The sequence below is a fragment of the Tachypleus tridentatus genome, chromosome 1 (assembly GCF_004210375.1).
Source record: "Tachypleus tridentatus isolate NWPU-2018 chromosome 1, ASM421037v1, whole genome shotgun sequence".
NCBI classification, from domain to species: Eukaryota; Metazoa; Arthropoda; class Merostomata; order Xiphosura; family Limulidae; genus Tachypleus; species Tachypleus tridentatus.
The window spans coordinates 87,415,671-87,443,111 of NC_134825.1; the positions used below are offsets into that span (position 1 = coordinate 87,415,671).

Genomic DNA, 27,441 nt, shown 5'->3' on the forward strand with positions numbered 1-27,441 from the left:
AACCGTCTCGCAATTTTTGGGTCATGGGTTCAAATCCCATCACTAAATATACTTGCTTTTTCAGCCATGGTTAGATTATGATGTGATGGTAAATCCCATTATTCGTTTGCAGTCCTAGACTTAGTTGTGCACAATACAATAAGCAACAAAAAAGCGTCGATTAAATATTGTCGTTTTAAAAGATATAATAATACAACTTAAAATGTAGGTTTTTAGTGAAAATATTAATTCATAAAGTGTTATTTGAAAAATAAATACCGTAAATATTTGTTCACATTCAGGATTGCCTAGCATGGCCTAGCGCGTTAAGGCGTGCGCTTCGTGATCTGAGAGGCGCGAGTTCGCGCCCGAGTCGCGCCAAACATGCTTTCCCTCCCAGCCGTGGGGGCGTTAAAATGTTATAGTCAATCCCACTATTCGTTGATAAAAGAGTAGCCCAAGAGTTGGCGGTGGGTGGTGATGACTAGCTACTTTCCCTCTAGTCTTACACTGCTAAATTAGGGACGGCTAGCACAGATAGCCCTCGAGTAGCTTTGTGCAAAAAACATTCAGGATTGCATAAATATCCACGTCCCCTTCACATATTTTAATTTTGGTTTCGCTCATTCTGAGCATTTTGTCACAAAGGGAGTAAAGCTGCACTCCAAAGCTACCACTAAGCTGAATAACTGATTTGTCTCTTATTTTTAATTAATTCGCATCTAATACAATGTTTTTAGGTATAATAATTGAAGGTATAGATCAGGTTGAAAATATTAGCATCAACACTGTTTATACACACACGTATTTGTTGAATTGAAAATGATGCAAAAACAACTGATAAATAAGATGATTTTTTCCCTTGTACAGTAGTACCTCCGTCCTCAAACTTAATCCGTTCCAGAAGGCCGTTCGAAAACCGAATCAATTTTTACCATAAGAAATACTGTAAATTAAATTAATCCGTTATAGACTTCCAAAATTTACGCATTATAAAGCATTTTAAGTAAAAATATTGCCTATTTATACCTATATAATAATACCTACATGCATAAAGTCAACCACAAAAACTATAAACACAATAAAAAACAATAAATAAAAATCTAACTGCACTTTACCTGTGCTGAGGAGAGCTGATGGCGTAAGTGAAAGGTGGTGAGGAACGTGGAGAGTAGAAGGGTTATTATTGTTTGGAAGGGGAGTCACCTTCCATAAAAACATCAGGTAACTCTCCTTCTGGGTTTTTTTTTTCTGTCTCTTTGCACCGTTACAACCTGCTTGAAACTCACTGGACCTATTTCTCACTAAAATCTTGTCTAATGAGGTTTGTTTCTGCCTGCATTTTAAAATGTTTCTGAAGTAAGACATTGCATTGTCATTGAAAAGGTTTATGCTGCGGTTTGCTACAGCTTTGTCAGGGTGAAATTTGTCCACAAAACTTTGTAACTCTCCCCATTTTCCACACATTTCCTTTATTAGTGAACTAGAAACATCCTCCCTTCCCTCCTCCTCATCTGAAGACATTTTCTCAGTTGCCTTCTATTGCTGCTCCTTCTGAAGGTCTTGGAGTTCTTCCGTGGTGAGCTCAGTGTTGTGGTCTTTCACCAAGAGATAAAGAACATCGAGCGCTGATATTTTTGACAAGTAAATACGTCAGTGTACAATGTCTGAACTAATTTTGTTTTCTCTCCCTTCTACACAAAACGGTGATGTTTGTTTTTGTTTTGAATTTTGCGCAAAGCTACATGAGAGCTATCTGCGCTAGCCATCCCTAATTTAGCAGTATAAGACTAGAGGGAAGGCAGCTAGTCATCACCACCCACCGCCAACTCTTGGGCTACTCTCTTACCAATAAATAGTGGGATTGGCCGTCACATCATAACGCTCCCACGGCTAAAAGAGCGAGCATGTTTGGCGCGACGGGGATGCGACCCTCGGATTACAAATCACACGCCTTAACCCACCTGGCCATGCCGGGCCCACAAACGGTGATTGAAGAGGTTCAGCGGACAGAATATTATCTCTTTCATCAGTGACTGACAGTGAACTCATCGAAGTTTCTGTATCTGAATCGGGAGATGGATACATAGATCTGGCACAATCGTATCTATATGTGAAGGCAACGGTTAATAGTGATGAGATGTTCATTAAAAAAAGATTAATATAAGCCTGTTCCTGTCAGTCTTTTTCTCCACTTTATTTTGTCGCGTCGACATACACCTGAATTACAAATTCATTTCTTCGTCTCAAAATCTCCGTGTCTATAAGACCTAGATAAAACATTACGGAGTTATGATGGAGAAACAAAAAAAAAATAACTTGACTATTTTTTGTCATGGCGGGTAGTTTAGACAATCTCGACTTTTAAGAGGAGAAAGCGGTGGAATCAAACACCGATACATAAAAACCTTAATTAGTCAAATGTCGACATGATTGGCTGTTTACATTTGGACATTTTTTTTCCAAAACAACTTTTTGCCAAATAATGTTACTTTAAAACTATACCTACACCTACACCTACATTGATTTATTGTGTGTATCGCGCCTATAACAAGGTTAACAGGAAGGTGTACTGATAGATTTCAGGAGTTTGTTTTCTTTTCCCTATAACAGACAAAAAGAAACAAAGTATATTTTATCCTTTCTAATGATAAGCTTTAAGTGCTGTTAATTATGTAGTTAATATATTGGCTTCATAAGCTACACTAATAAAATAAGAAGTATGATAGTTATCTATAGTAATTTGACGCAACAAATAATTTCTAATGCATATAGGTAAGTGTTGCCCTCTAGCGAGAATTTATCAAACATTGTATTCTTCAGCGTACGATAGTACTGATGGTGGTGTTAACAATCAATTTAATAGTTTGTTCATTAGAATGTACGAGATAGTTGTGATGGAGGTATGTTTAATGTACTTTGTTAAACTTAAGGTATTATATTATACGTACTAAATGTTTATAATTGTGTGTAATTGATTTTAAATCAATTTATGGGTGGCGTTCTGTATTATATGTAGTCATATTTTGTAAAAATAGTATAGCTATAAATAAATTAATAAAAGTATAATTCTACTGACGGTAATGACCCTGAGTCATGTAGTCATATTTTGTAAAAGTATTATGGCTGTAAACTAATATATTATAATTGTACTGACTTAGTCATTCTTAATAACCTATGTATGACGTTATAACTACAGACTAACCTTGACAGTAGCATTTGTATCGCGCGTGTACCAAGGAATATTGTTATTAACAGTATTGTTATTACATATACAACACTATAGTTGAGTCACGTTGCGCTATCAACCTGTTAAGCCTAGTAAACAGTAGGACAACAATTTCAACAAGATGTTTTGTTTTACAAAGTTGCATCAGACTGATATGTTGGATACTGTATTTATAAACTGTATATTGATTGCATAAAATTATTTTATAATTGAAAAAATAGGAACAATGGAATATGCTCCATTCAAGTTCGTAATCATAGTTTCATATATCGATTCCTAGCGATTATTTACATATAGTTCAGTATACTTGTTTTGGGGAAAGGTAATCTACAAAAATTCTATCCATTTGGAATTTGAAAATGTACTCTGATAACAACATTTGAGCAGTGGAGTGACATTGACAGTTTAAATGTTTTAGGTTACATTTCAAATACACACACACACACACACACACACACACATACATACATACATATATACATATTTATAAAAGAAATTTAAATGATTCATTGAAGTGAATTTTTCTGTTGCAAAGTTCTGAGTACAGTAAGTTGTAACAAGAAAGAATGGCTCTGCAGAAATAACGAAGAACATGTATAATCAATGTTTTGTAGTGTTCTCAATCCATTTTTAGCATTCTGTTCTTATACAGGATTGAAAATATCAGAAACTAGCGTTGTCAAGAAGGTTTACATTGGAAATTACACTGTTTATGGAAGATATACACAATTCAAAATATGAAGTAAACTTGAACAAGTATAGTACCTCAGAAATGTAAGAGTAAATTCAGAATATTTTGTATCTATACAAAATTTGATGTCTGTGAAGTATCTAGTGTCAACTGAGAAATCATATAAAGAAAAGTTTTTATTAGTAGTTTGAGTGTGTGTATGTGAATATCTGAGGTAGATGTGCTCATGGATATAAATTATATTTAGCTTTACTAATGCAAGTAGCCTTACAGTTCACACACATACATGAGTAAACAGTCCATGAATGAAGCAAAGTTGGAATGTGGTCTTGAGAGTAATAAAAAATTCTTAATTCAGTGTGAAGATGGCTATATGATAATTTGGGTGCAGTACTTTTATAGAAATTTAGTGTACTGTTTTTTAAGCACCAAGCTTTATTTACTTACATTGAAAGGTTATATTTCATAATCTTATCTGTTTTCTTTCAAAGTTGTATTGTGAATGTTAAAAAGAATTAATGAAATTTTCCCAAGTTACTTCAGCAGAGCAGGCATGAACAAATTTTAAATTTATTTTAATGTAATCAATGTTTCCGATTTAAAACAGAGCAAAACATAACTGTGTTTATTAATAGTAAGATTACCTGTGTTAAATTTAATTAGTCACTTTTTTTTAGATAAAGATGCAGAATTTACACGTACAGAAACTACTGAAAGATTTCCTATTTAAAATATTATAAATCAACCATTTTAATTTTGATTTTCTTATATTATTACTATATAATAAAAGTTCTAATAAATGTTTAAGATTTTTATGCAATTTTGTTGTCATAGTATGTTGACAGTGAGAGCTGTAGTTGTATTGGCAATAACTTCCTTGTTACAAATACAGTGAGACATTATGTGATATATTTGTAAGTTGTCTGAGTATAATTGAACTGTTATTTGTCCATTGCTGAACTTTGGGTAATAAGTTAAAGAAAATTATTTTATTCTTTTGTTCATAGGTTGGGTTTTCATGGCAACCACAGAAATGACGTACGTTTTCTTATTAATGTGTTCACATGTGTACCTGAAGTAAGCTATTATGAAATAAGTGTATGATACCAGTTTCTACAAGGTATGCACATCTATGTACAGGTCCAGAGAAAAACATTATTTTATACAGCTGCCTGAAAATTTTAAGTAAATTAATAGAACTTAAAGGACCTCAAGGTAAGTTTCTGAGTTTTGTTTAAAAGAAGATATGACAATTGATATTTAATGATGTGCCAATTAAATTGCTTTGATTGTTTTGCTAACATTAATTAAAGATGTTTAAATAGAAACTCCTGACAAATATTATTGTAATATATGAAATATTATGGCTTTCATTTTTAAACTTATGATTTAGTTTATTTTCATAAAAAGGGTTTTTTGTGTGTTAACTTAAAAAATCGTTACTGTAATATGTGAAGCATGAACTTTTGAAACAGAAAATTAAGTAATGTAAGTTATTGAATTTATTTGTTATGAAATTAGAAAAATAGAGAAAACATGTTCAAGCAACAATTATTTCGTAAATGAAGTTTTTATGTGACAAGTGTATGGTATTTATAAGATAATTTATAAGAAAAAAATTTTATAACTATTAAACATAACAGTATAAAAGTAAATACATGAAAGTTATGAAACTTTGGGAGAAAGAAATTGTATTAGGGTCATTCTATGTCAAATCATCCAGATTTTGAAAAATTTTCCAGTTGACCCCTCAGAATGCCTTGAAAATTTTTTTTATAATTAAGCTAAAAATTGCCCTATTTCAGGCCACAGTTTGACCATGTCACCAGTTATTCAGCATGTTTAGATTTTTACTATATATTCATACATCTCTGAATATGATTTACAAAAAAAATCAGGATGGTGTTCAAACTATTTTTTGAGTTATAATTTTTTAAAGTATCCTCTGACCATGCGTTGTTTACTTGAAAAACAAAACTTCAATTCAGGTGTATATATATCCATACAATTTTGAAATAATTTATGAATCCCATTGAAATATTCTAATCAGCCTTTACCATATATTCGTACATCTCTGAACATGATCTTCAAAAAAATCAAGGTTGTGAAAAATAATAAATTATGAAATGTTAAGTGTCTCTGATTTGTACCATTGGGCAAAGGACCACATTTAGGGCACTCAGTTCTTTCTTGTCAATTAGGAATTAGTCCTGCAGAATTGTGTAAAGTTTGATCTGCTTGAGCGCTATGTAAAATTCAAAACTGTAGCAGGTATTAGGTCACATCATAGCTTTATTCCCCACTCTACCAACAAGTTGTATATCAGAAGGCTATCAGATGATGTGTACACAGTTGTAACTGTTGGTAGTAACAGTGAAAGTGATGCTGCAGCAGCTCAAATAGGGTCTAATGATAGCAATGACAATTATCAGCCAGGGAAATATGTGGCATGCATATACGATCATGAATGGTATGTGGGAAACATAAAAGATAGATCAGATGAACATTCCGATGTGTTGGTGTCATTTATGAAGAAATAGAGAAATGAACTGTTCTCATGGCATGTAAGGTCGCATGAAGATGAAAGCTGGATTCCTTTACAACATATTCTTTGTCTGATAAGTGCACCTACCGTGCAAGGCAGTAGTGCTCACCACTATGTTCTAAGTCAAAGTGGTCTCAACATAATCAAACTCAAATTTCAGAAATTTATTCAAGCTGTCTGAACAAAGCAATGTTTATTTGATGTTGTTGAGACTAATTTATCACCAAAGCAGTTTTTTAAACATTTCATTGTCACGATTATTGCAGTTTGGTGTGACTATAATCTTTCTCAGTTATCCCCTGTTGTAGCACTGTGCTTTTTGTGTCTGATTTACCTTTGTATTTATTATATTATGAATCTTAAACTCAGCCATATCTGCATAACTGTAATGCATATGCAATATATATGGCAATAAACTTGTTCAGAAATGATTTAATTCTTTCTTGTTTCCTACAACTTCATTATTTAACATTGTGAAAGGCTGGTTAGAATATTTCAGTGGGATTCGTAAAATTCTGACAGGTATTTTTCAAAATTGTATGGATATATTTGCACACAGTAACACACCTGAACTGAATCTTTGGTAATTTTTCATTATATGAGTAGATGAGCACATGTGAATTTTTTCAAGGCATTCTTTGGGGGTCACCTGCAGCCCCCTGGATGATTTAACATGGAATGACCCATTATCACTTTTTATATTCAAATTAGCAAACTGTTATTAATATAGTAAAGAAATGCTTGATTAAGGGTGTTAATCAACACCCTCCCTCGAATAAATACAGTAAAGAAAAAAGACATGATCATAAACAGAAGGGTTCTCCACCCAATTTGCCTACACATAAATAAAAATGGCCACCTCGATACAATGGAACTGTTGAGGTTTACATTCTCATCTGGACACTGATTGCTTCCTACCATCCTGTATGTCTTTCTTTACAGGAAACATTTCTGAAACCTGCTGATACAGTCACCTTTTGGTGGATTTCTTTGTATAGAAATGATAGGCTGTGTGATGGATGAGTGCATGGAGGGGTGGCACTGTTGGTTGATCAGCATGTGCCCAACCTGTCTTTGCCACTCGACACACCATTGGAGACCATAGCCATCCATGTTTCCTTGGGTCATACCATCACTGTTTGTTCTCTACCTGTTGCCTGGAGAGACATATGATCAATCAGACCTTGGTGCTCTCATGGAACAGTTGCTGTCTTTTTCTTTTTAGTCCTGAGGGACTTAAATGGACATTATCCCCTCTGGGGAAGTGCTGACATTGACAGGAAGGGTCACTCCATAGAGCGTATGCTCTCTGATCACAACCTTTCTTTTTTCAACACTGGTTCTTCTACTTATTTTCATGCACCTATTGATCTCTCAATTTGCTCCCCTTCACTATTCTCCCATTTTTCATGGAGGGTTGACAGTAATTCACAAGGTAGTTATTATTTTCCTGTAATTTTGAGAGAGACTGGTCCTCTTTCACTGCTCTCACAGAACTTGATCCTGCCATCATCTGTAAGCCGTCAGCAGATGGCTGTGTGGCAACAGTAATTGACTGTATTATATAAGCAGCTGCTCAATGTATTCCTAAAACCTTGACATACATCCTTGTCCGTGGTGGAATCCTGCCTGTCACATGGCATGGAAGGCCCAAAAACAGGCTAGGTGAAAGCTTTTGCCAGGAATCTCGCACTTCTCCTTCTTTCTCCACCTTCTTAGCTATCAAGACTCAGGCAGAGCAATCACCTTTTTCCTTTTGAGCTGATTGTCTCTATGACTATAATTGTCCCTTTACACTGGTGAAGTCACTCTGCTCCTTCATCGGTCTGGTAGTACATTGGTCAGACCTAATGATGAAACTATGGAATGCTGCGTCATCTATCTCTTGCTTCTCTTGCTATTCATCTGATTGTTTTTAACTGGATCTGACAGGAGAATGTTTTTTCCAGATGCCTGACACCAGACTATCGTCCTGCCTTTCTCTAAGCCTGGGAAGGATCCCAAGATTCCTTCAAACTACCATCCAGTTGCTTTGATGAGCTGTCTCTGTAAGACCTTAAAGAGGATGGTTAATGCTCCTCTCGTTTGGTTCCTCGAATCAAACAACCTCCTCTCCCCCAACCAGTGTGGGTTTCGATGACAGTGCTCCACCATGGACCACCTGATTTGACTTGAAACATCAATCAGAGAAGCCTTTCTCAAACACAACATCCTGTATCAATATTCTTTGACATTGAGAAGGCTTATAACATGAGTGGTATGGCATTTTGCGAGACCTCCATATATATGGGGTAACATGGCCATTTACCCATGTTTATTAAAAATTTTTAATGGATAGGAGATTCCAAGATTGTGTTAGTTTGACACTTTCCTGTTCTTTTTTACAGGAATTTGAAGTCCCTCAGGACTGGGTTTTGAGTGTCACACTTTTCAGTATAAAGATTAATGCCATCACTGAACAACTCTCTTTTACCATTGAAAACAGGCTCTGTGTCAATGATATTCACATCTCATGTCAGTTGTCAAACATGAGATATATTGAGCAGCAGCTATAGACTGCCCTCAATCATTTACTGTAGTGGACCACAACAAATGGCTTTTACTTCTCTCCCTAAAACTGTTTGCATGCACTTTTGCTGCCAACGGGGCATTCACCCTGATCCTGAACTCCATCTCAGTGAAGTTGTGCTGCCTGTGGTCCCTGAGACAAAGTTTTTGGGGCTTATCTTTGACTATAAGCTGACCTTTATACCACAAATCAAGCAGCTATGGGTCAAATGTACAAGAGCACTGAACATCCTCCGTGTCCTCTCTTCCACCACTAAGGGAGAAGATCAATGTTCTATGCTAAAGATATATTGTGCTCTTATTCAATCGAACCTCGACTATGGATCACTGGTTCAAGACTCTGCCAGGACCTCGGCCTTAAAGATGCTGGATCCCATTCATCATCAGGGACTTTGGTTCTACACTGGGGCTTTTTACACTTCTCCAGTTCAGAGCTTATACACAGTCTTCTGAACCTTCTTTGCACCTTTGCCGTTTGCAACTATCTTTACTATATGCTTTGAAACTTTGTTCCTTACCAAAGCATCCCACCTGGGGTTGTGTTTTCTTTCCTTGGTGGGCCATACTTTTTCAGAACAGACTGTTTGCCATTGCTCCTTTTGGCCTTCATATCCAGGTGCAGTTGGATGAATTGGGTCTGTCCTTGGATAACATTGCTGTATCCACTGGTCAGTCCATCCCACCGTGGCTTTTTCCAGTCCCCAATTATGACCTATCTTTAAGTCATCTGAGAAAAGCAGATACTCCTGATTGGAAATAGTGTCTGTTATGTACTGAACATCTTTCGAACCATCCTTCCATTCCTATTTATACAGATGGTTCAAAATCAGGTGACTGTGTGGGCTCTGCCATGGTTTGTTGTGGTTCAGTGGTTGTACGCAGAATCCCCTCTACAGCTTCTGTGTTCAGTGTTGAACTGTATGCCATTTCTCTTTCCATGAATCACATAGAAGCTAAACAGTGCTCAAATTGTACTATTTATATTGACTCGTTTAGTTCTCTCTTGACCCTGGAATTGCTTCACGTTAGTTCACATCCTGTTCTTGCCAATATTCAAAACCAACTGGCCCATTTCTCTTTTACATCTACTTCTATCCAGTTTTTCTGGATACTGGGCCACGTTGGTATTTGTGGGAATGAGCTCGCCGACACCACAGCTAAATCTATCTATTCTGGCACTATCATCACTGTGCCTATTCCATACATGGACTATGGTCCTGTATTCAATGCTGTTGACTTGAAGTGAGCAATGTGAAAACAAACTGTTTCAAATAAAACCCTCTATTGGACTTTGGCCATATTGTTTCCATAAGGATCAGAAAGAAGTTGTCCGAACTAGACGAACTAGTGAAACTGATGCACCAATATGTTGTCTGTATAACACTCAGGTCACAGTAAGCCACATTTTACTGTTTTACCATCATTATGATTCTCAACAATGGCACCATTTTAATCATGTTGTGTTCCAAGGTCTGTCCATAATGTTAGACAGTATTGTTGGTGATGGTGACACTGTCGACCTTGGAAATGTTTTTATATTTTTAAAGACCATCAATCTTTTTAATGCCATTTAAGGTTTTTAATTTATGTATTAGAACTTTTTAATGTGCTTCCCTTTTAAGCATTAAAATCCATCTAGTTCGATTTAAAATTTGAAAATGGCCGTAACATCAAATAACTCGAAACCAGGACTGGAAAGGCCAACTTCAGGTGACTAACACTGCTGTTTGAACTACCTGTTAGTCATCCTGGTGAGTTATTAAAATTTTATTACAAGTATTTTAAAACTTTTATTACTTTACTTTTTGAAAATGACCATAATGTAAAGCAACTCGGAACCAGGACTGGCAAGGCCAACTTCAAGTGACTGACAATGGTTTTTGTACTTATCTGTTAGTCTTCCTGGCAAGTTATGATAATTACAGTTATGCTACAGGAAGCCCTCTACAACTTGTATTACTGTAGTTTTTCTCTTGATGCTGTAAACAAGATGTAAGCATTGGTTTTATGCTATTTATGTTTTAAACTTTGTTTTGTTTTACCTTAACTTCCTTTTATGAATTTTACTAAATTTACTTTAATTTTAACTTTTTATTGGATGTTTGGCACAGATAGCCTTGTTGCTTTATGCCATGAAACACCAAATCAACTAACCAACCAACTTTTTTCGTGGTTATGTTATGACATCTCGAACTAAAATTTGTCAGAAGCAGAAATCATTTTACAAATGTGGGAATGTTCTCAATGGTTCAAAAGAGACATACAATTTACCCATTTTCTTTATGCTATGCTTTTAAAAATAAATCAGATTAAAGACATTTTAATATTTTATGGTTTTGCATTTGAATACTCTAAGAAGCAGTTTTAAGAAGTAAGAATGCATACAAGTATGTGAATTTAGGTATTTGTAGGTATGTAATTGTTATCTCTATGAAGACCAATGTGTGAACTTGGTGTACTTTGGTTTAAAAACTTTTGATAAGGCACTAAGTAAAAAATTGACCAAAAACATCACATTAGTAGAGGCTGTGGAAGGACTAGTTAATTTGATTGTAAGGTAGTTGAAACTAAACAGTTGTTAATAGAGTCCAATTGCACTGACCCCTGTCACTAATAGAATGCCTCAGAGGTTCGAACTTAGACCTTTGCAGTTTTGTATTTACACTAATGGTATTGTTATTGGCACGATAAAGTGTTTTCTGAATTTTTATAGGTAAATTGAAGATGTTGAGGTACTATAAAATGACTTTGATTAACTGGCAAGTTGTTCAGGTAATGCATTTGAGTTATTATAATTTGAATTGCACATTTAATATAGATGTGAAACTGTTCAGTAGCATATCTGATAGAAAAAATCTTGAAGTAGTGCTGGATAAGTCAATCTTTCCATTGCAGCTAATAAAATTTAGATTCTATTTAAAGATATACTGATCACAACTCAGAACAGGTAATTCTTTCTTTACAAGTCACTAGTTAGGCCTTATTTTGAATACTCTACAGTTTTATTCTTCTTAGTTTGGAATTTTGACTCATAAGAAAGGTTCAGAGCAAGGCTATTAGAATGATTCCTGGGATGGAGGGTTTTTTTATAGATATAGGTAAAAATGTCTTATTTTATCTCTAAAAAGAAAGGTTAGAGATGACTTTACTAAAGCTGATGAGATTGACTGGATATAAATAGAATAAAGGCCCTTGACTTATTTGTGTTTTTTTTCTTTCTGATTTCTGAAAGTAAAAAGGCAAGAAGACATACATTTAAAATTTGTAAGAGAGGTTAGTCTCCATTTGAGACTTATCTTTCTAATAAGTGATTGGCTTATGGAATGAGTTTAATGAAATCAAATTACATTGACTTGGAGGAAAGCTATCAAGAAGAATACATTCTCTTCTGTAAAGTTGTATTTCCTGATGGATTGTGTTTTTATTAATCCATTCAATATGCTTACTTTCATTGTTTGCAACTAAAATAATATGGAATTACCATGCATTCCCAATTGGGAAAGTCAAGTAAAAAAATCAAATTCCTCAAGCAAGGTTAAATTAATCAGTAATGTGAAAATGTAATATTTCAGTCACTGTAAATAAGGGGTTAAACTTTTAATTTCCTCACAGTTGAATTTATATGTAGTGATGACCTTGAAAAACCAAATGGTCCCTTGTTTGTATGTGCCATTTTGAAATATTTTATTTTAATTCTTCATATTTTTTTTAAGATGCATGCTATTCCATAACAGATTTTTGTGTCCATTTGAAACAGTTATGAACATTGTCTAGTAGCAGAAGTTATTTAGAAGATAATGCATGCTGATAGTTAAAGTAATGTCATTGTGTAGATGTGTATGTATTTATGTGCCTCTTTGTGAATCTAAATGCTCAATAATAGTTCTTTTCATGATAGCAGATATAATTAAAACAGTTTCAACTGTTATCTCATCTCATTAACTTTGATTTTGAATGACTGTATTATCACAGCTTTTGTTTTTATTTTTTCTTGTGGAAATAGAATGAATTCTGATAACTAAATTGATGGGAGTACATTTAATTCTGAAAATTAAATTATAAGAGGTAATGTCACACAATTTAGATTATTCTAGCCTGGGTGTAATGAAGTAAGCTTACTGAGTTCTACATAGAGAATTAGTAATATTGTGCTGATCACACTAACAGTGGCATAATTTATTTTATTAATAGCTATGAGTTACTGCAAGGTTGCATAATTCTGTTTATGTAAGATTTTTAAAGTAATTTGCAAACCAAATTATGTACGGAGTGATACAATTTGATTTTTACAATGTAAAACTTAAAAAAAAAAAATTAGAAAATTGACTCCGCTTTTCCAATAGCATATCCTCGAACTGAAATTAATTTAACTCAAACATTATTTTTTTCTATTACTTTATGAACTTGCCAGTAAGCTCTCTAACCAATAAAAATCAAGCTGTGAAATATTTTTAACAGTGAACACTTAATTTGAAGGTTTTGTTGAAGTACTTTTATCATTTAGCATCATTATGGTTTCATCTTTTTTATAGCCACTCCCCTTCATGTTGAACTATCAAAAACTATAAGCATCTATTATATACTTGTTTTAAATTTTCAGTAGTATATACTGAAGTAAAGCTATTACACATTTTATAATCTGTTTTCAAAACTTCATGAGGCTTAATGTGCATTTTGATGATATCCAGAGTTTAATGACTTGTTTCAAAGACCATTAACTGGAAATTAATGAAAATTTGTGTATGCTGCAATTGGTGTTACAAATAACAAGGAAAAACATAAACATATTTCTTACAATGGCAAGATCTTCTATGCCATGAAGTCTTCTAGCTTCCATCAAGGGACCTAAGCAATAAAAATGTGACTTACATTTGAAAACCCCTGAATTAGTTAACCATTTTGTTCAAATGCTTATTTGTGTTTAATTATCAGAGTAAGAATAGCTTGAAGAAAAAGGTTTATAACTTCAGGTTCCTGGACTGTAATCCCTTTTAGGGAATCTGAATGATGATAATTTGTTGAAAATAAGGTTTTGTGTAAGGAAATTTCTAAGCTGAATGAGTGGGAAAGAAAAGTTTAGTAAATGCCTTATCTATTTTGTAAAAATGGTGTTCTACAGATATCATTATATTTTCTAATTTGGTAGAAAGAGTCTTTTCATAAAAATAAAATTAAAAAGCATTTATTGTTTATCTTTTGACATGTTTCAAAAAAATATTTGTGTACCTTGATTATATTAAATAATTATACTGTGTCCCAGTAGCTGCTTTGAAGTTTGAGTTCATGACCCAAATACAGGTCAAAAGGTCACTAAATCAGATGTTGTTAAAGCGTGAATTTAATTAATGTTTAAAGAAAATGTTCAAAAATTATACAAAATTATTTTTTGTATGTTGGGGAAAAGGTAATTGGTTTAAAGCATGTGTATATGAATTTATTAACGGATTTACAAATAAAAGTATTTTAGTGTCAAGTGCGCTTTAGTGTTTACTTACAAATTCGTGATTTATTGTAGTAGATTGATACAAGACGTTTAGAAATAATGGTATTCTGAGATATAATATTCAAGTTAATTGGAGTGCTTATCTTTTGTCTTATGATTTCATATTTTCCTTTTGTAAGACTTCTTTGTTAGAGAATAAACAAGTTCGTGGAAGAATTTTACAAAGATACGGGGAGAGAAAATGTATGTATTCTGTGGATCTCGCTCAACGTCACCGTAATCTGTGTTATATACACGTAAAACTTAGCACATGTATGCTTGTGTATACACTGCACACATGGAGTTGATTAATCGATATTCTTGGTGTAGGTAAAGATGTTGGCCTCTAGTTGGTAATAAATTCAAACCTCAAACAACTTTATGTTAATGACAGAAGTAAGCTCTTACTCTAAACATAATTTTATCAGCGTGTGCGCACAGCGCGTATCTAAACTAACATTGAGGGAGGAAATAATTGTTATGAGACCTTTCATATTTACTTTGCTTATTCGTGCTTAAATTCATGTCAGAAACAGGCACTCATTATGTATGCGTATTGATTTTGCAGAAAAATGTTTTTGTTTACTAGTTGGTATTATAAATTAGTATTATAAAATTGAATGTTTTTCCGCCTTAAATATTGTGCGTTTGTGTTTTGTATTTCATGATATGAATGATATATTACTACAGGAAACTAGAAGTCTAACTAATAGACGCAAGTTCGGTTTACCGTAAGTTATAAGAGTTGTAGAAATATGTGTGTGTGTGTGTATATATATATATAGTTACAGTTAATCTCAGTAAACTTTATATGAAGCTTGATCAGTGATGACTAGAAAACCCACTTTTAGAGAAATATATATGTAAAAACAGCTGGTTTGGGTTGAGAAAATTGTTTATGTCGAGGAGCGGACAACGTTTCGACCTTCTTGTTCATTTTTCGCTCTTCCACGTAATCACATTTCTCAACCCAAACCAGCCGTTTTTACATATTAGTATGAAGCTCATTGTATGCTGCGTAAATTGATAGTTTTGCTTTATGATGAGGCCTGGCATGGCCTAGCGCGTAAGGCGTGCGACTCGTAATCCGAGGGTCACGGATTCGCGCCCGCGTCGCGCCAAACATGCTCGCCCTCCCAGCCGTGGGGACGTTATAATGTGACGGTCAATCCCACTATTCGTTGGTAAAAGAGTAGCCCAAGAGTTGGCGGTGGGTGGTGATGACTAGCTGCCTTCCCTCTAGTTTTACACTGCTAAATTAGGGACGGCTAGCACAGATAGCCCTCGAGTAGCTTTGTGCGAAATTCAAAAAACAAAAAAAAAAAAAAAAACAAAGCTTTATGATGAAAAGCATCTCATAAACGTTTATTCTTTATTGTCCCTCGATGAATTTTGTATACAATAAAAATGTGGTTTATTTTTATCGCTTTTTATAGAGACAATTACTTATTTTTGCAAAGAATAGTATGCTTCATAATTTGAACAAAATTTATTAGTTACTGCCTTGACCACTTTATAAAAAGAAGATTCATAAAGTTTTCAATCAGTGCGCAATTCACGAGGAACAATTAATTGCGTTGTATTCAGCCGAAATTTTCAAAATTAAAATTTGTTACTGTTCTTGGGATCGGACGTGGCCTATGTTTAACGTACCCGTTGCGTAAATCCGAAAGTTCATGGTTCGCATCCTATTGCCATAAAATCGCATTCCGCATTTTGGACACTATGAGTGCATTATACAAGTAAAGATGTGTACTTTTGAATAGCTGCATTCCCTCTGTCTCATCTCTCGGTTCAAAATGAAGGAGCCCGGCAAGGCCAGGTGATTAAGGCACTCGACTCGTAATCCAAGGGTAGCGGGTTCGAAACCCAGTCACACCAAACATGCTCGCACTTTCAGCCGTGGGGGCATTATAATGTGACGGTCAATCCCACTATTCGTTGGTAAAAGAGTAGACCAAAAGGTGACGGTGAGTGGTGATGATTAGCTGCCTTCCCTTAAGTCTTACACGGCTAAATTAGGGATGGTTAGTGCAGATAGCCCTCGTTTAGCTTTGTGCGAAATTCAGAATAAACAAACAATAATTTTTTACCAACATTTTAAAAATTGTGATACAAATACAGCGAATGATTTAGTTTTTAATTAGGCATTTATAATAGGTAAATACTTATGAGGGAAATTATATCGTGCTAATACAATCACTGGTTTACAAATCATTTTTGTTACGTTATTAATACAGTGGAGCCCCTCACTAACGACCCCCTTACTAACGACTTCCCCTGTCATACGACCGGAAAATTTTTGACGGTACCCTGTTTGCATTAAATTGACCCCTCGTGGACGACTTCCCCTCAAACGCGACTAACGACCTACCAAATTGAACAATTTTGATTATTTTACCTCTCACTAACGACTAAGTGACATTATTATGTGGCATATTCTGTGAAGTTGCATAGCGGTCTGCCTTCTCATTTATGGCATATTACAAATGAGTTTAATTATTCCGTAGTTAAACAGTATTACGTAATCTACTTCAACAATAAATCTATTTCCAGTGCGTCGAATCTAAAAGAAGATTAATTTTCATTGGTAAATTAATCTTATTCTCAATGCGCTCAGTGCGCTTATTCTATAGTACATAATGAATTAGGAACACTAAATCGGATTATTTAACAGACAGGATTAGTGTGCATAATATCAAGATTCCTCATAACACAGACTCATTTTTCACCAGAATGTCGAAGAGAAAGTTGCTTAACTTAGAAGAGAGAGTTTCCGTCATTAAACGACACGACAAAGGGGAAACTGCAATAAAATCGCCACGGATCTTGGAGTTGGTAAAACCCAAATTCAGACAATCATTAAAGAGAAAGAAAAATTTTGAAAAGTGGGAAACAGGCAAAATCCAGAAAAAAGCAGAACAAGAGAAGATGCCTATACGACGAGTTGGATGAGAAGGTGTGTCAGTGGTTTGTGAATACAAGATCCAGGAATCTACCAATTACCGGGAAACTAATTCAAGAAAAAGCATTAATATTGGCGTCTCAGCTTGGCAATGAAGGCTTCTCTGCCAGCAATGGATGGTTAGATAGATTCGTAAAAAGGCATAATATCAAAGCAGCTATTCTCTGTGGCGAAAGTGCTGAAGTTTCTCAAGAAGCAGTTGAAGATTAGACTAATCGTCTCCTATCCATCTGTGAAGGCTATTCCCCTAATGACATATTTAACGCTGATGAGACTGGGATTCAATACAGATCACTTCCAACGAAATCAATGGTCAAGAAGGGAGAAACGACATCCGGTGTAAAAGTTTCGAAAGAAAGAGTTACAGTAATGCTTTGCTGTAGCATGTCGGGAGAGAAAGTTCGGCCACTTGTTATTGGTCATAGTGCTAAGCCGCGTTGCTTTCGTAATTCTGATATGAATTCATTGGGTGTAGGTTATTATCACAACCGAAAAGCCTGGATGACAATTCCCATATTTACCGAATAGGCAAAAAAATTTAACAACAAAATGAAACTTCAGAAACGCAATGTTCTGCTTTTTATCGACAACTGCACTGCCCATGTTGCAATCCCTCTTTCTAATGTAAAAATCGTTTTACTTCCTCCTAATGCAACTTCTAAGCTACAGCCTTGTGACGCCGGAGTTATACAGACCGTCAAACTGCTGTATCGCAAAACATTCTTGAGACAACTTTTGTTTCACATGGATAACGACCAGACGGCTACAGGTCCCGAGTTGTGCAAAAAAATCACTCTTCTGAACGCAATTGTGTGGTTACGCGTCGCTTGGCTTCGAGTTAAGACTTCCACAATTCAAAAGAAAACCAATCTGACCCCGACTTCAGGCCTGTCATGAATGGTGTAACTCTTGGCGAATATGTTAACTTCGACAACGAAACTCCAGTTTATGATGATTCAGTTTCTGACAATATTATCGCGTGTCCTGAAGAAATCGAGAGTGATGATGGTGAAGAATGTGACGACACAATTGTAGAGTCTTTCGAGCCAATTGACTGTGCCACTGCAATGTCATATGCAGAAAAACTTTTACAGTTTGGTCTCAAACACGGCAAAATGGACATTGTAGATTGCATGGTAGCAGTGAGCAAAGACATTGAAACTGTACAATTTTCGAAGAAAAAACAAACAAAAATTAGTGATTTCTTTAAGAAAATGTAGTTTCTTATCGTATTTTAAGTCTGTATTTGATCATTTTTGTGCGTGTGTAGCATTTCTTCTACAGTGATTTCTTTATAAAAATGTATTTTATCATCGCATTTTAAGTCTGCATGAGTATTAGTGATTTAAGAAAATGTCTTTTATGATCGTATTTTAAGTCTGCATGAACATTAGTGATTTCTTTAGTTTACGATCGTATATCCAGTCAGTATTTGAACACTTTGCCTATTATAAAAACGTACATAATTTAAATCTTGGTAACGAATTGGGTATCCACCCCTCACTAACGACTCCCCCTCATTAACGACCTTTTTGTCGAGGCAGTTTTGAAGTCGTTAGTGAGGGGCTCCACTTTACTTGCAAATATCCTAGAAGTGCTTCCACATATTACAACTTGAATACATATACTGCGATATTGACCCTAATTACAGACTTCTTGATGATGAGAAACCCACTTGAAATAAAAGGTTAACTTGAAGATGACCTAGAAAGGTCGAAACGTTGTTCTCTGCTTGTCAATAAAAGTGTTAATACCCAACGTTCTGAAATACGTAATTACCGACTTGTTTTTATACCTTTCATTGTCGGTGCCGTCCACATACTCTGTGCGTCTTATGTGTTTGTTGCAAAAACAACTGTAAAGAACTGAGAAAAAAAAATAGGGGCGTCAGTCATTTTCTATATTTAATATGCATACAAACGGTATTTAGTAGGACTGATCCCAGTATTATATATTGTTTTTCTTGACACTTTTTGTTTTAGTGGTATATTATTAGGAACCATGTAACCAACAAATTGATAAACTGAGAAGCAATTTTGGTGCACAAAAAGTTAAACAAATGTTTTTTTTGAAAAACCGGTCCATAGACGTTGTCGTTAATTTTAGAAACACTTTTTACAATAATAATAATAATAATAACCCGTTGATTCGATGGAGGTATAACGTATCTGGTTTTCCCATTAATGATTTTACCTTTAAAGAATTAATAACATGCAAGGTAAAGAATATTTCTGTTGTCGAGTAATAACTGCGTAAATTACACGAGACAAAAGGATTAGGTTAAGACTGCAAGGAGTTTGTTTTCTTTATTTGCCTTGTGTACAAAATGGAAGAAATTGGTGAAGACGTGTTGGAATGCATATAAATAAACTGATTGTATTTGTTTTAGATTAGAATGTGTATATCTACAAGGGCTTATGCAGTATGATACTAACAGAGGGGGTCTAAGCATTTTAGTATGGTTGTGTGGATACGCATACCTGCCTGTGGAATAATGTAAAAAGTTTTTGTTTTGTTTTTAGATCTGCATGATAGTGAAAAAGTATGAATAATAGAAGATACAACATAATTGCATGTAAAGCTATGAAGATGACATAATTTCCACAGTATACTTGTACATACGTAATATTCTGCGTTAGATTTGCTTCTTTCATGGTCGAGCTTGGCTTGGCATGATTCTGAATCCGACGGTTCCCATGTTTCACACTCTCGTTGCCAGAAAAACGCACTCCATACTTTGGGGTCTTAGGAGTGTTATCAGAATAACTTTCATATTTCACCATTTAGTCAGGCCAGGTGGATAAGGCACTCGACTCGAATCCCCGTCACACCAAACATGCTCGCCCTTTCAGCCATGGGGACGTTATAATGTGACATTCAATAAAAGAGTAAAAGAGTAGCCCAAGAGTTGGTGGTGGGCGGTGATGACTAGCTGCCTTCCCTTAAGTCTTACACTGCTAAATTAGGGACGGCTAGCGCAGATATCCTTCGTGTAGCTTTGCGCGAAATTCAAACCAAATCATTTAATCAATCAGCAGATCACAAACTACGAAGATACGATCCTAACGAAAGAAATATCCATACATGAACTTCTTGAAGCAATAATAAAAAAAAAAGCTCCGGGTGAAGATGACATACAAGCCATCCTTTTAAAAAAAGGGCACTCCGAAATTGTTTGACCACCTAAAAGCACTTTTTTAACTTATCTCTCTCCGCAGGATACATACATATATTAATGTTCCATAAGGAAGGAAAGCCAGCAAATAAACCTAATAGCTACCGACTGAAAGAATAATCAGTAATAGACTCTCCATATTCTTGGAGATAATATCAAAATTACCAGAAAAACAAAATGGATTCAGGAAATTTAGACGAACAACTGTCCACTTAGTCAGAATAACCGAAGAAATAATAAATAGTTTTAACAAAAAAAACAATGCACTATCGCCTACTTTCTTGACATTGAGAAGGCATTTGACACTATGGCACAATGGTATACGGTTCCGTATGAATGAAATGGGACTACCGCGTGAAATTATTCGCTGGTTATCTAACTTTTTGGAAAACGGAAAATGTAGAAAATACTTTTTTCTGAATACTTTACTCCAGGAGCTGGTGTCTCTCAGGGAGGGGTGGTTAGCTCTGTACTCTTCATTATATATGTAAACAATATGCCATTGAAGGATCCTAATCGTGGATTCTCCTCACAGTTCGCTGATGATGTGGCAGTCTGGAAAAGTGCCACAACACCAACAATAGCAGCTACAAGCATACAACCGCAACTAAATAGAATAAGCGAATGCTGTCAAAATTACAGAATAAAAATAAATACAGCAAAAACACAACTTGACTTTAAAAAAATGACAAAATAAAAAAAAAACACAACCTGAAATATATATGAATGGAACATTACTTCAGACTGTCACATTGGCAAAATTTCTTGGTCCAACTTTTGATTCAAAATTAACGTGGATTAACCACGTAAACGAAATTAAAAGTAAAGTTTGGCGAAGAACCAACTATGCTAGGGGTCTAACTGGCAAGAATTGTGGAGCATCAATAGATATCATACTAAAAATTTACAAAACATACATTAGAGCAGTAATCAACTATGCAGCTCCAGCAGGGATAACTGTAAGTGACAAAACAGTTAAAACCAAACTACAAACAATCCAAAATACATTCCTCACAACAGCATATAAGAGTTCCCAGAGCAACATCATATCAATTTATACATAAATATTCAAACATACCAAACATACAAGATAGACTCCTACATAATACAATAACGTGCGTTGATAAAAATTGGATGAAAAATGAATTACTATGCGAACTAGACAGGTACCTCATACATGATAATAGTCCTGAACACTTCTCCCCGATCAACATATAGTTTAAACATAAAAATAAATAAATGAAAAATAATAATAAAAATATAAATAAAAGTAATAAATATATATATATATATATATTTAAAAAAGGGTCACCATCAAACTAGACATCTTATTAATAGGGCAAAAGAATATCTATATGTATATGGTACATATACATATATGTCCATAGTATATGGACATTGTCCTGAAAAGGGTCGGAGTAATTCAGCTCACTCCGACCCAAAAAGCAGTAACTAACACCATCAAACACCGCATGACTACACAAGTAAAGAAAGGAGGAAGAGGTCAAAGAGTACCTGACCCTTCAGGATACGTACATATACCCAAACCCGAGAGAGAGAGAGCAGTGTATGCTGTTTACTACCTGCCTTCCATCTAGTTTGTTTGTTAAAAATTAGTGGTGGTTCTGCACAGATTGCCCTTGTGTATTTTTATGCGAGAATTATTTTAAAATAAACTTCAAATTTAAATTGTGAAATTGCCCTGACGTCAGCACATAATGTATTTTAATTTGTTTTTATGAACATTCAATTTTTGCAAGATATATTAGGAAGTTTGAAGATTGTCCCCCAAACTGAAAATTAAAAGCTTCGAAAATTTATCTTTGAATGTGTTGTTATAGTGTTTCTGATGCTGTCAGGTGTCGCGTATATATTTGTCACAAAATGGGGTCACATGGAAAAAAACGTTTGGGAAGCGGTCTATCAGTTCAAAACAAGGGGTAGTTGACCACATATAACGTGTAACATACAAATATACCGTGAGTAGTGTATATTACCATGTTATCTTGTGATATACTTCGAATTGTGTGATTTGTAATCATATTTTTTGTTTGTCTAAAAATAACATGCTGTACAACACCCATAACACAAGACTTCATGTGAAAGTTTAGGGCGCAGAAAACGTAAGTAATTACTAATAAAAAGATAGGCTGTGCTTAAGTTTATAGAGTTTTCGCTATCTGGCAAAATCTGAGATTCTGCGCACGACAGTATTTAATAATTTTAACCTAATTTCCATGTAATTTTATTAGTCGCATATTTAAATGAAATGTTTAACAGCGCGTATCAATGTAATATTGCTTAGCTGGATCAGAATAATACATAGAGTGAATAGCCAAATACGTTTAAAAGACAATATTAAATTGTTAGTGAATGTTATAAAACATATTGCTTCATTCTTGTTTCTGTATGGAACGGAAGATGAATCAAGCTAATTGTAACATGATTATGTTTCAACGTTTTCAATAACATTTTGTATTTTATTTATAGTGTTATTATTATTACCAATTTTAATTGAGCGTGTGCTTTTCGTTTTGTGTATGCGTGTATATTTAATACAACCCTAAATTCTGATAAAAGTTACGAGTTCCCACAAACCTTGGAAAGTCGGAAAAATTTTGCTCTTCTTCCTTTTCTGTTCCACCCTCACCAGAACCTGCACACACTTTCGAGCTATGCTATATAATAACACGAATTATTTGTAATATTTTAACTGTTCTTGTTTTGAGAGGGAAAATTGACAATATCTACAAAGATGGAAAGCATGATGCAGTTATGAGGCCTTGACTTGTTTTTAATATATTCAGTGTTTCAAATAAGTACTAAAATAACAGCTTTTGTGAACATATTACATTTAGTTTAATATGCAAACTCACATAAACGTAGAACTTTTATTTTTCAGATTTAGGTTTTTAATGCAAAGGAATGAATGGTATTAACTAATAATATTACAAAGAGCAATTGACAGAATCATGGTGTCATTTCAAAATACTTATTTTAAGAACTCATGGAAAATATGTGTCCCTCATATTAATATATCATATCCAATTCTAACTAAGGTTTTTGTCCAGTACCAGGGCTCATCATGCTGGCTGGGATATTTAGTAGTGGACCAAGGTCTATATATCATTAGTTTTCTTGACAACACTGCTAGGGTGTGCAGCAGATTAAGCAAATGAATTGTATTTACAAATTTGATTTGAGTTATTTACAACTCATAATTTTATGGTAAGAATCAATAACACAACGTTATTGTTTTTTATTATTATTTCAACACAAAGTATTTATTTTTAGTGACTACAGTAAAATAGTAAATTGACAAAAAAATGTTTTATAAGAATAATACAGTGGTTTATTTTGAGGAATATACTACATGTTACAACAAAATATTACTTTGTCATCTTTAGAGAATAAAATACATAGGTAATTCTAAGAACCAATGAGGGAAAGCAAAGGAAAATATAACGTCAACCAATGCTACATCTGCTGTATCCAAAGCTGGTGAGGTTTTTGTGCTCTAAGTTAGTGTACCTTCTTGCTTAAGTAACATATGGTTTGGCTCTTAAATATCATTGTATGGAGACAAAACATTAACTGTTCAGAACTCCTGTCCACTTTGAAAGGGCAGGCGAGTGACATCAGGCCAGTGGACTGTTAGAAATGGCTGCTGTTCTTGAAGTTGGTGTGCACTGGTTAACAAGATTAACAGATACTCTTGTGGAAAAGCTTCACTGGCATAGAACCTTATGTTGATCAATGATACTTGTAACTGATAAGTAAGTATATCTGTTGTTTCCACCTTCTAGTAACAGGGTGTGGTGAAATATTGTTTCCATCATCCATGTGATGATCTGTCAATCTACCCAGTGTGTATGCTCTAATGTTGCACACAAATAGAATCCAATTAATCTTATTTTTTACCTCACACTTAATTCTTCATACACCAAGCTATCTCCAACATTAATAAAAATTCTGTAATTGTGCTTAAAGTTCAATATAAGAGTAACTCTGAACTATTTTATGCCTATAACTGAACATATGATAACACTATTTGCAGTAACACAATACATATACTGTGTACTTTAAGCTAAAACGTGATGACTGTACAAAACATACAGTTGGTAACTCTGAAATATACTTAATACTGTATTAATACTTATAACTTGCATATGTTAACCTTATAATTCTAATCATCTGGTAAATAAGTAGCTATTAATAGTTTTAAGAATCTTAACAATGACTTTTAGGTCATCAAAAAATATTAAGTTTTAATTAGCCTGATTAATTTACACACTAGTAGAGTTTAGAAGTGCCGAAAACAGGCATTCTTTTTGCCAGTAAAGGAGTCCTATTGTATTGTGTTTATTAGAGTGCAGTCCAGTTAGTGATGCCATTCCTAATCCTGAAACATTGTTTATAGGGAATCATGGCTCACAACAACCATTTTACTTATATTATAGTCTCTTCAAAGATTCATTGAAAAAACTGTTATAAAATTCATACATGAGTATTTAAAGGAAAGGGATGTGTGTTGTGTGTACTGAATCCTTGTTTTGAATGCCATATAAAATGTGTATTGTTGTGTAATTCAGTTCAAGATTGGACACTTTTACTAATTGCAATAGTAACTTACAAACAAAATATTTTTTACATAAACAATTACTAAAGCTAATCTGATTCACTGCCATAGATGTGTAGGTAGGTGTTGAAGAAATTGGAAGACTTCAAGCTAGGAAATTGTAAAGGAAACAATATAAAGCAAACTTTTAATTTCTTTCTTACAAAGTCAAAAATTGCTAATGAGTAATTTAATTCCTCTACTAATAAAACAAGAATAAAATATACCAAAAACACTAAAATTAATGTGTGTTCTTAAAATAGTAAATTAATTATGATATATTTTGTGAAGAGAACATTAATCAATTATTCATACAATAACCATTACTATGTAGTTAAACCTGTGTAGGTGAACAATAAATTGGCTTATGAAACACTGGTTCTCAAAATATTCTCAATATTATTCATATATGAAGGTCAGGCATAGCTTAAACATTAACAGACTAAATTGTGAATCTGAGGGTTCATGACTTGTGACCCTTTGCTGTAAAATGCCCTAAATAATTTTAGGGCTATAGATGTATTATGAGAGTTACAGTCGAATCCACTGGCAGTATTAGACAAATGCAACCCATGAAATTGTTTTTGTCTCCTGCTGTTCTAGCTCAACTAATTTCTGTATTTGAATAATCCTGGCAACAAATTCAAATCAACCTTTTTTTCCTGTAAACAACACACTTATCAAGATTTCTTCAACATTTTTCTGCTCATCCCAAAGCATGGGTTTATAGCTGATAAAATACTATCATCACCTGCAAATATGATTATCTCTATTTTGTTTCTCACATGATTTTCCTTATCCATTGGTTTTATTACTACAACTAATTCCAATTCTTGATTTCTGTATATGTGAGCTTGTTTTTTGTGATTAATTTAACAAAATGAAATATTAGGTTGGAAAGAAAGTACTGTCATTTTTTGAATACTTTAATAAAATGAACAAAAATTATTCTTCAGTTACAAATTTAATCAGGATAATATTTGCTGTCATTTTGTCTGACATAATTGCATCTTTTATGTAAGTTATGGATTCCTCATGAATAAAATTCCTTTGGTTTGGATTAAAAAACAATTTTAAGTCAGTTTTGAGTTCCTTGTTATTTGCGTACCTTTTTCCATCTAAATAATGTTGTAAGGATCTGAAAAATTGAAAATCAGATGGAGCAAGTCTAGGGTTGAATGAGACACAATTTCCCATTCCAAGGCCTGTAGTTTCCTTGGGTCATTTTTGCAGTGTCATACAAAATCATTGTGCCTTTCTGATTGAGTAATGCAGCTTTTTTTCTTATCAGTGCTTGGTGTAAGCACTCCAACTGATGGCAGTATCTTTCAGCCATGATTGTTTGATTTGTATTAAAAATTTCTTGATAGACAACACCTTCCAGATCCAACCAGACAGAAAGCAAAACCTTTTTTGGATGTAAGCCAATCTTTAATGTTGGAACAGGTATCTGATAGGAATTCAACAATTGTATCTTATACTGAATGTGCTCATAAAGAACCCACTTTTTATCACCAGTAATGATTCTTTCCAGAAATTGTTGATTAGCATGTCTTATTCTCAAATATGAACAAATGGTGACTCTGTGAGCACGTTGATTATCTGTTAAGTCATAGAACCCATTGTCCAAGTTTTGAAACTTCCAAGCTCATGGAGGTGGGTAATGATTGTTGTTTAGAGCTGTTGAGCCATTTCTCATGTGGTCAACTTTGGATTTGCCCTAACTGTGGCTTGCAGGACATCTTTACCAATTAATCTTGGCCATTCAGGATGTGGAAAATCAGTGAGATAAAATTCTCCTGAGCAGAACTTTGCAAACCATTGTTGACACATCCTGATGTTCAACACATTTTCTTCATAAACTATACATATGTTTCTTGTAGCCTTTAAGGCTCTCTTACCTTTTTTTAAATTCATTTAGCATACAATGTCATATGTCTGCTTTGTTTGTACTCATTTCTCAGTTCTCTATAGGTTAAAATTTTTATCCAAATGTCTATCAATTATTCTGAAATAAGACTAAGGTTTATTAGTGCATTGACATTGAAAAAAAGACAAACTTGCAAGTTCATTTCTTCAAAATCACTAAGAACATTTTATTTTATTTTCAACCCAATACATTAAATTGTCAGCACTTATTAGGATGTATGTTATCTTATTGGATAATCATAGTCAGAACAGTAGGAATA

At 34.1% G+C, this 27,441-nt stretch overlaps 1 protein-coding gene across 6 annotated transcripts in view; it reads left to right on the top strand.

Annotated features, from left to right (window-relative positions):
• The first annotated feature begins 2,774 nt into the window (after window positions 1–2,774).
• LOC143254899 (serine/threonine-protein kinase D3-like) overlaps window positions 2,775–27,441 on the top strand; it is a 95,635-nt gene continuing 70,968 nt past the window's right edge. For 4 of the 6 annotated variants that reach the window (XR_013030373.1, XM_076509813.1, XM_076509825.1 and 1 more), the window contains exons 1-3: window positions 2,775–2,882; window positions 4,907–5,114; window positions 11,726–11,784. Coding sequence is in view for 4 of the 6 variants with exons in the window: in XM_076509813.1 (XP_076365928.1) it covers window positions 5,000–5,114; window positions 11,726–11,784 (174 nt within the window). In the remaining 2 variants the exon portion in view is untranslated. Of the gene's footprint in view, window positions 2,883–3,858; window positions 3,983–4,906; window positions 5,115–11,725; window positions 11,785–27,441 lie in introns of those variants that run through there. The other 2 variants (XM_076509819.1, XM_076509836.1) reach the window with 2 other exon arrangements.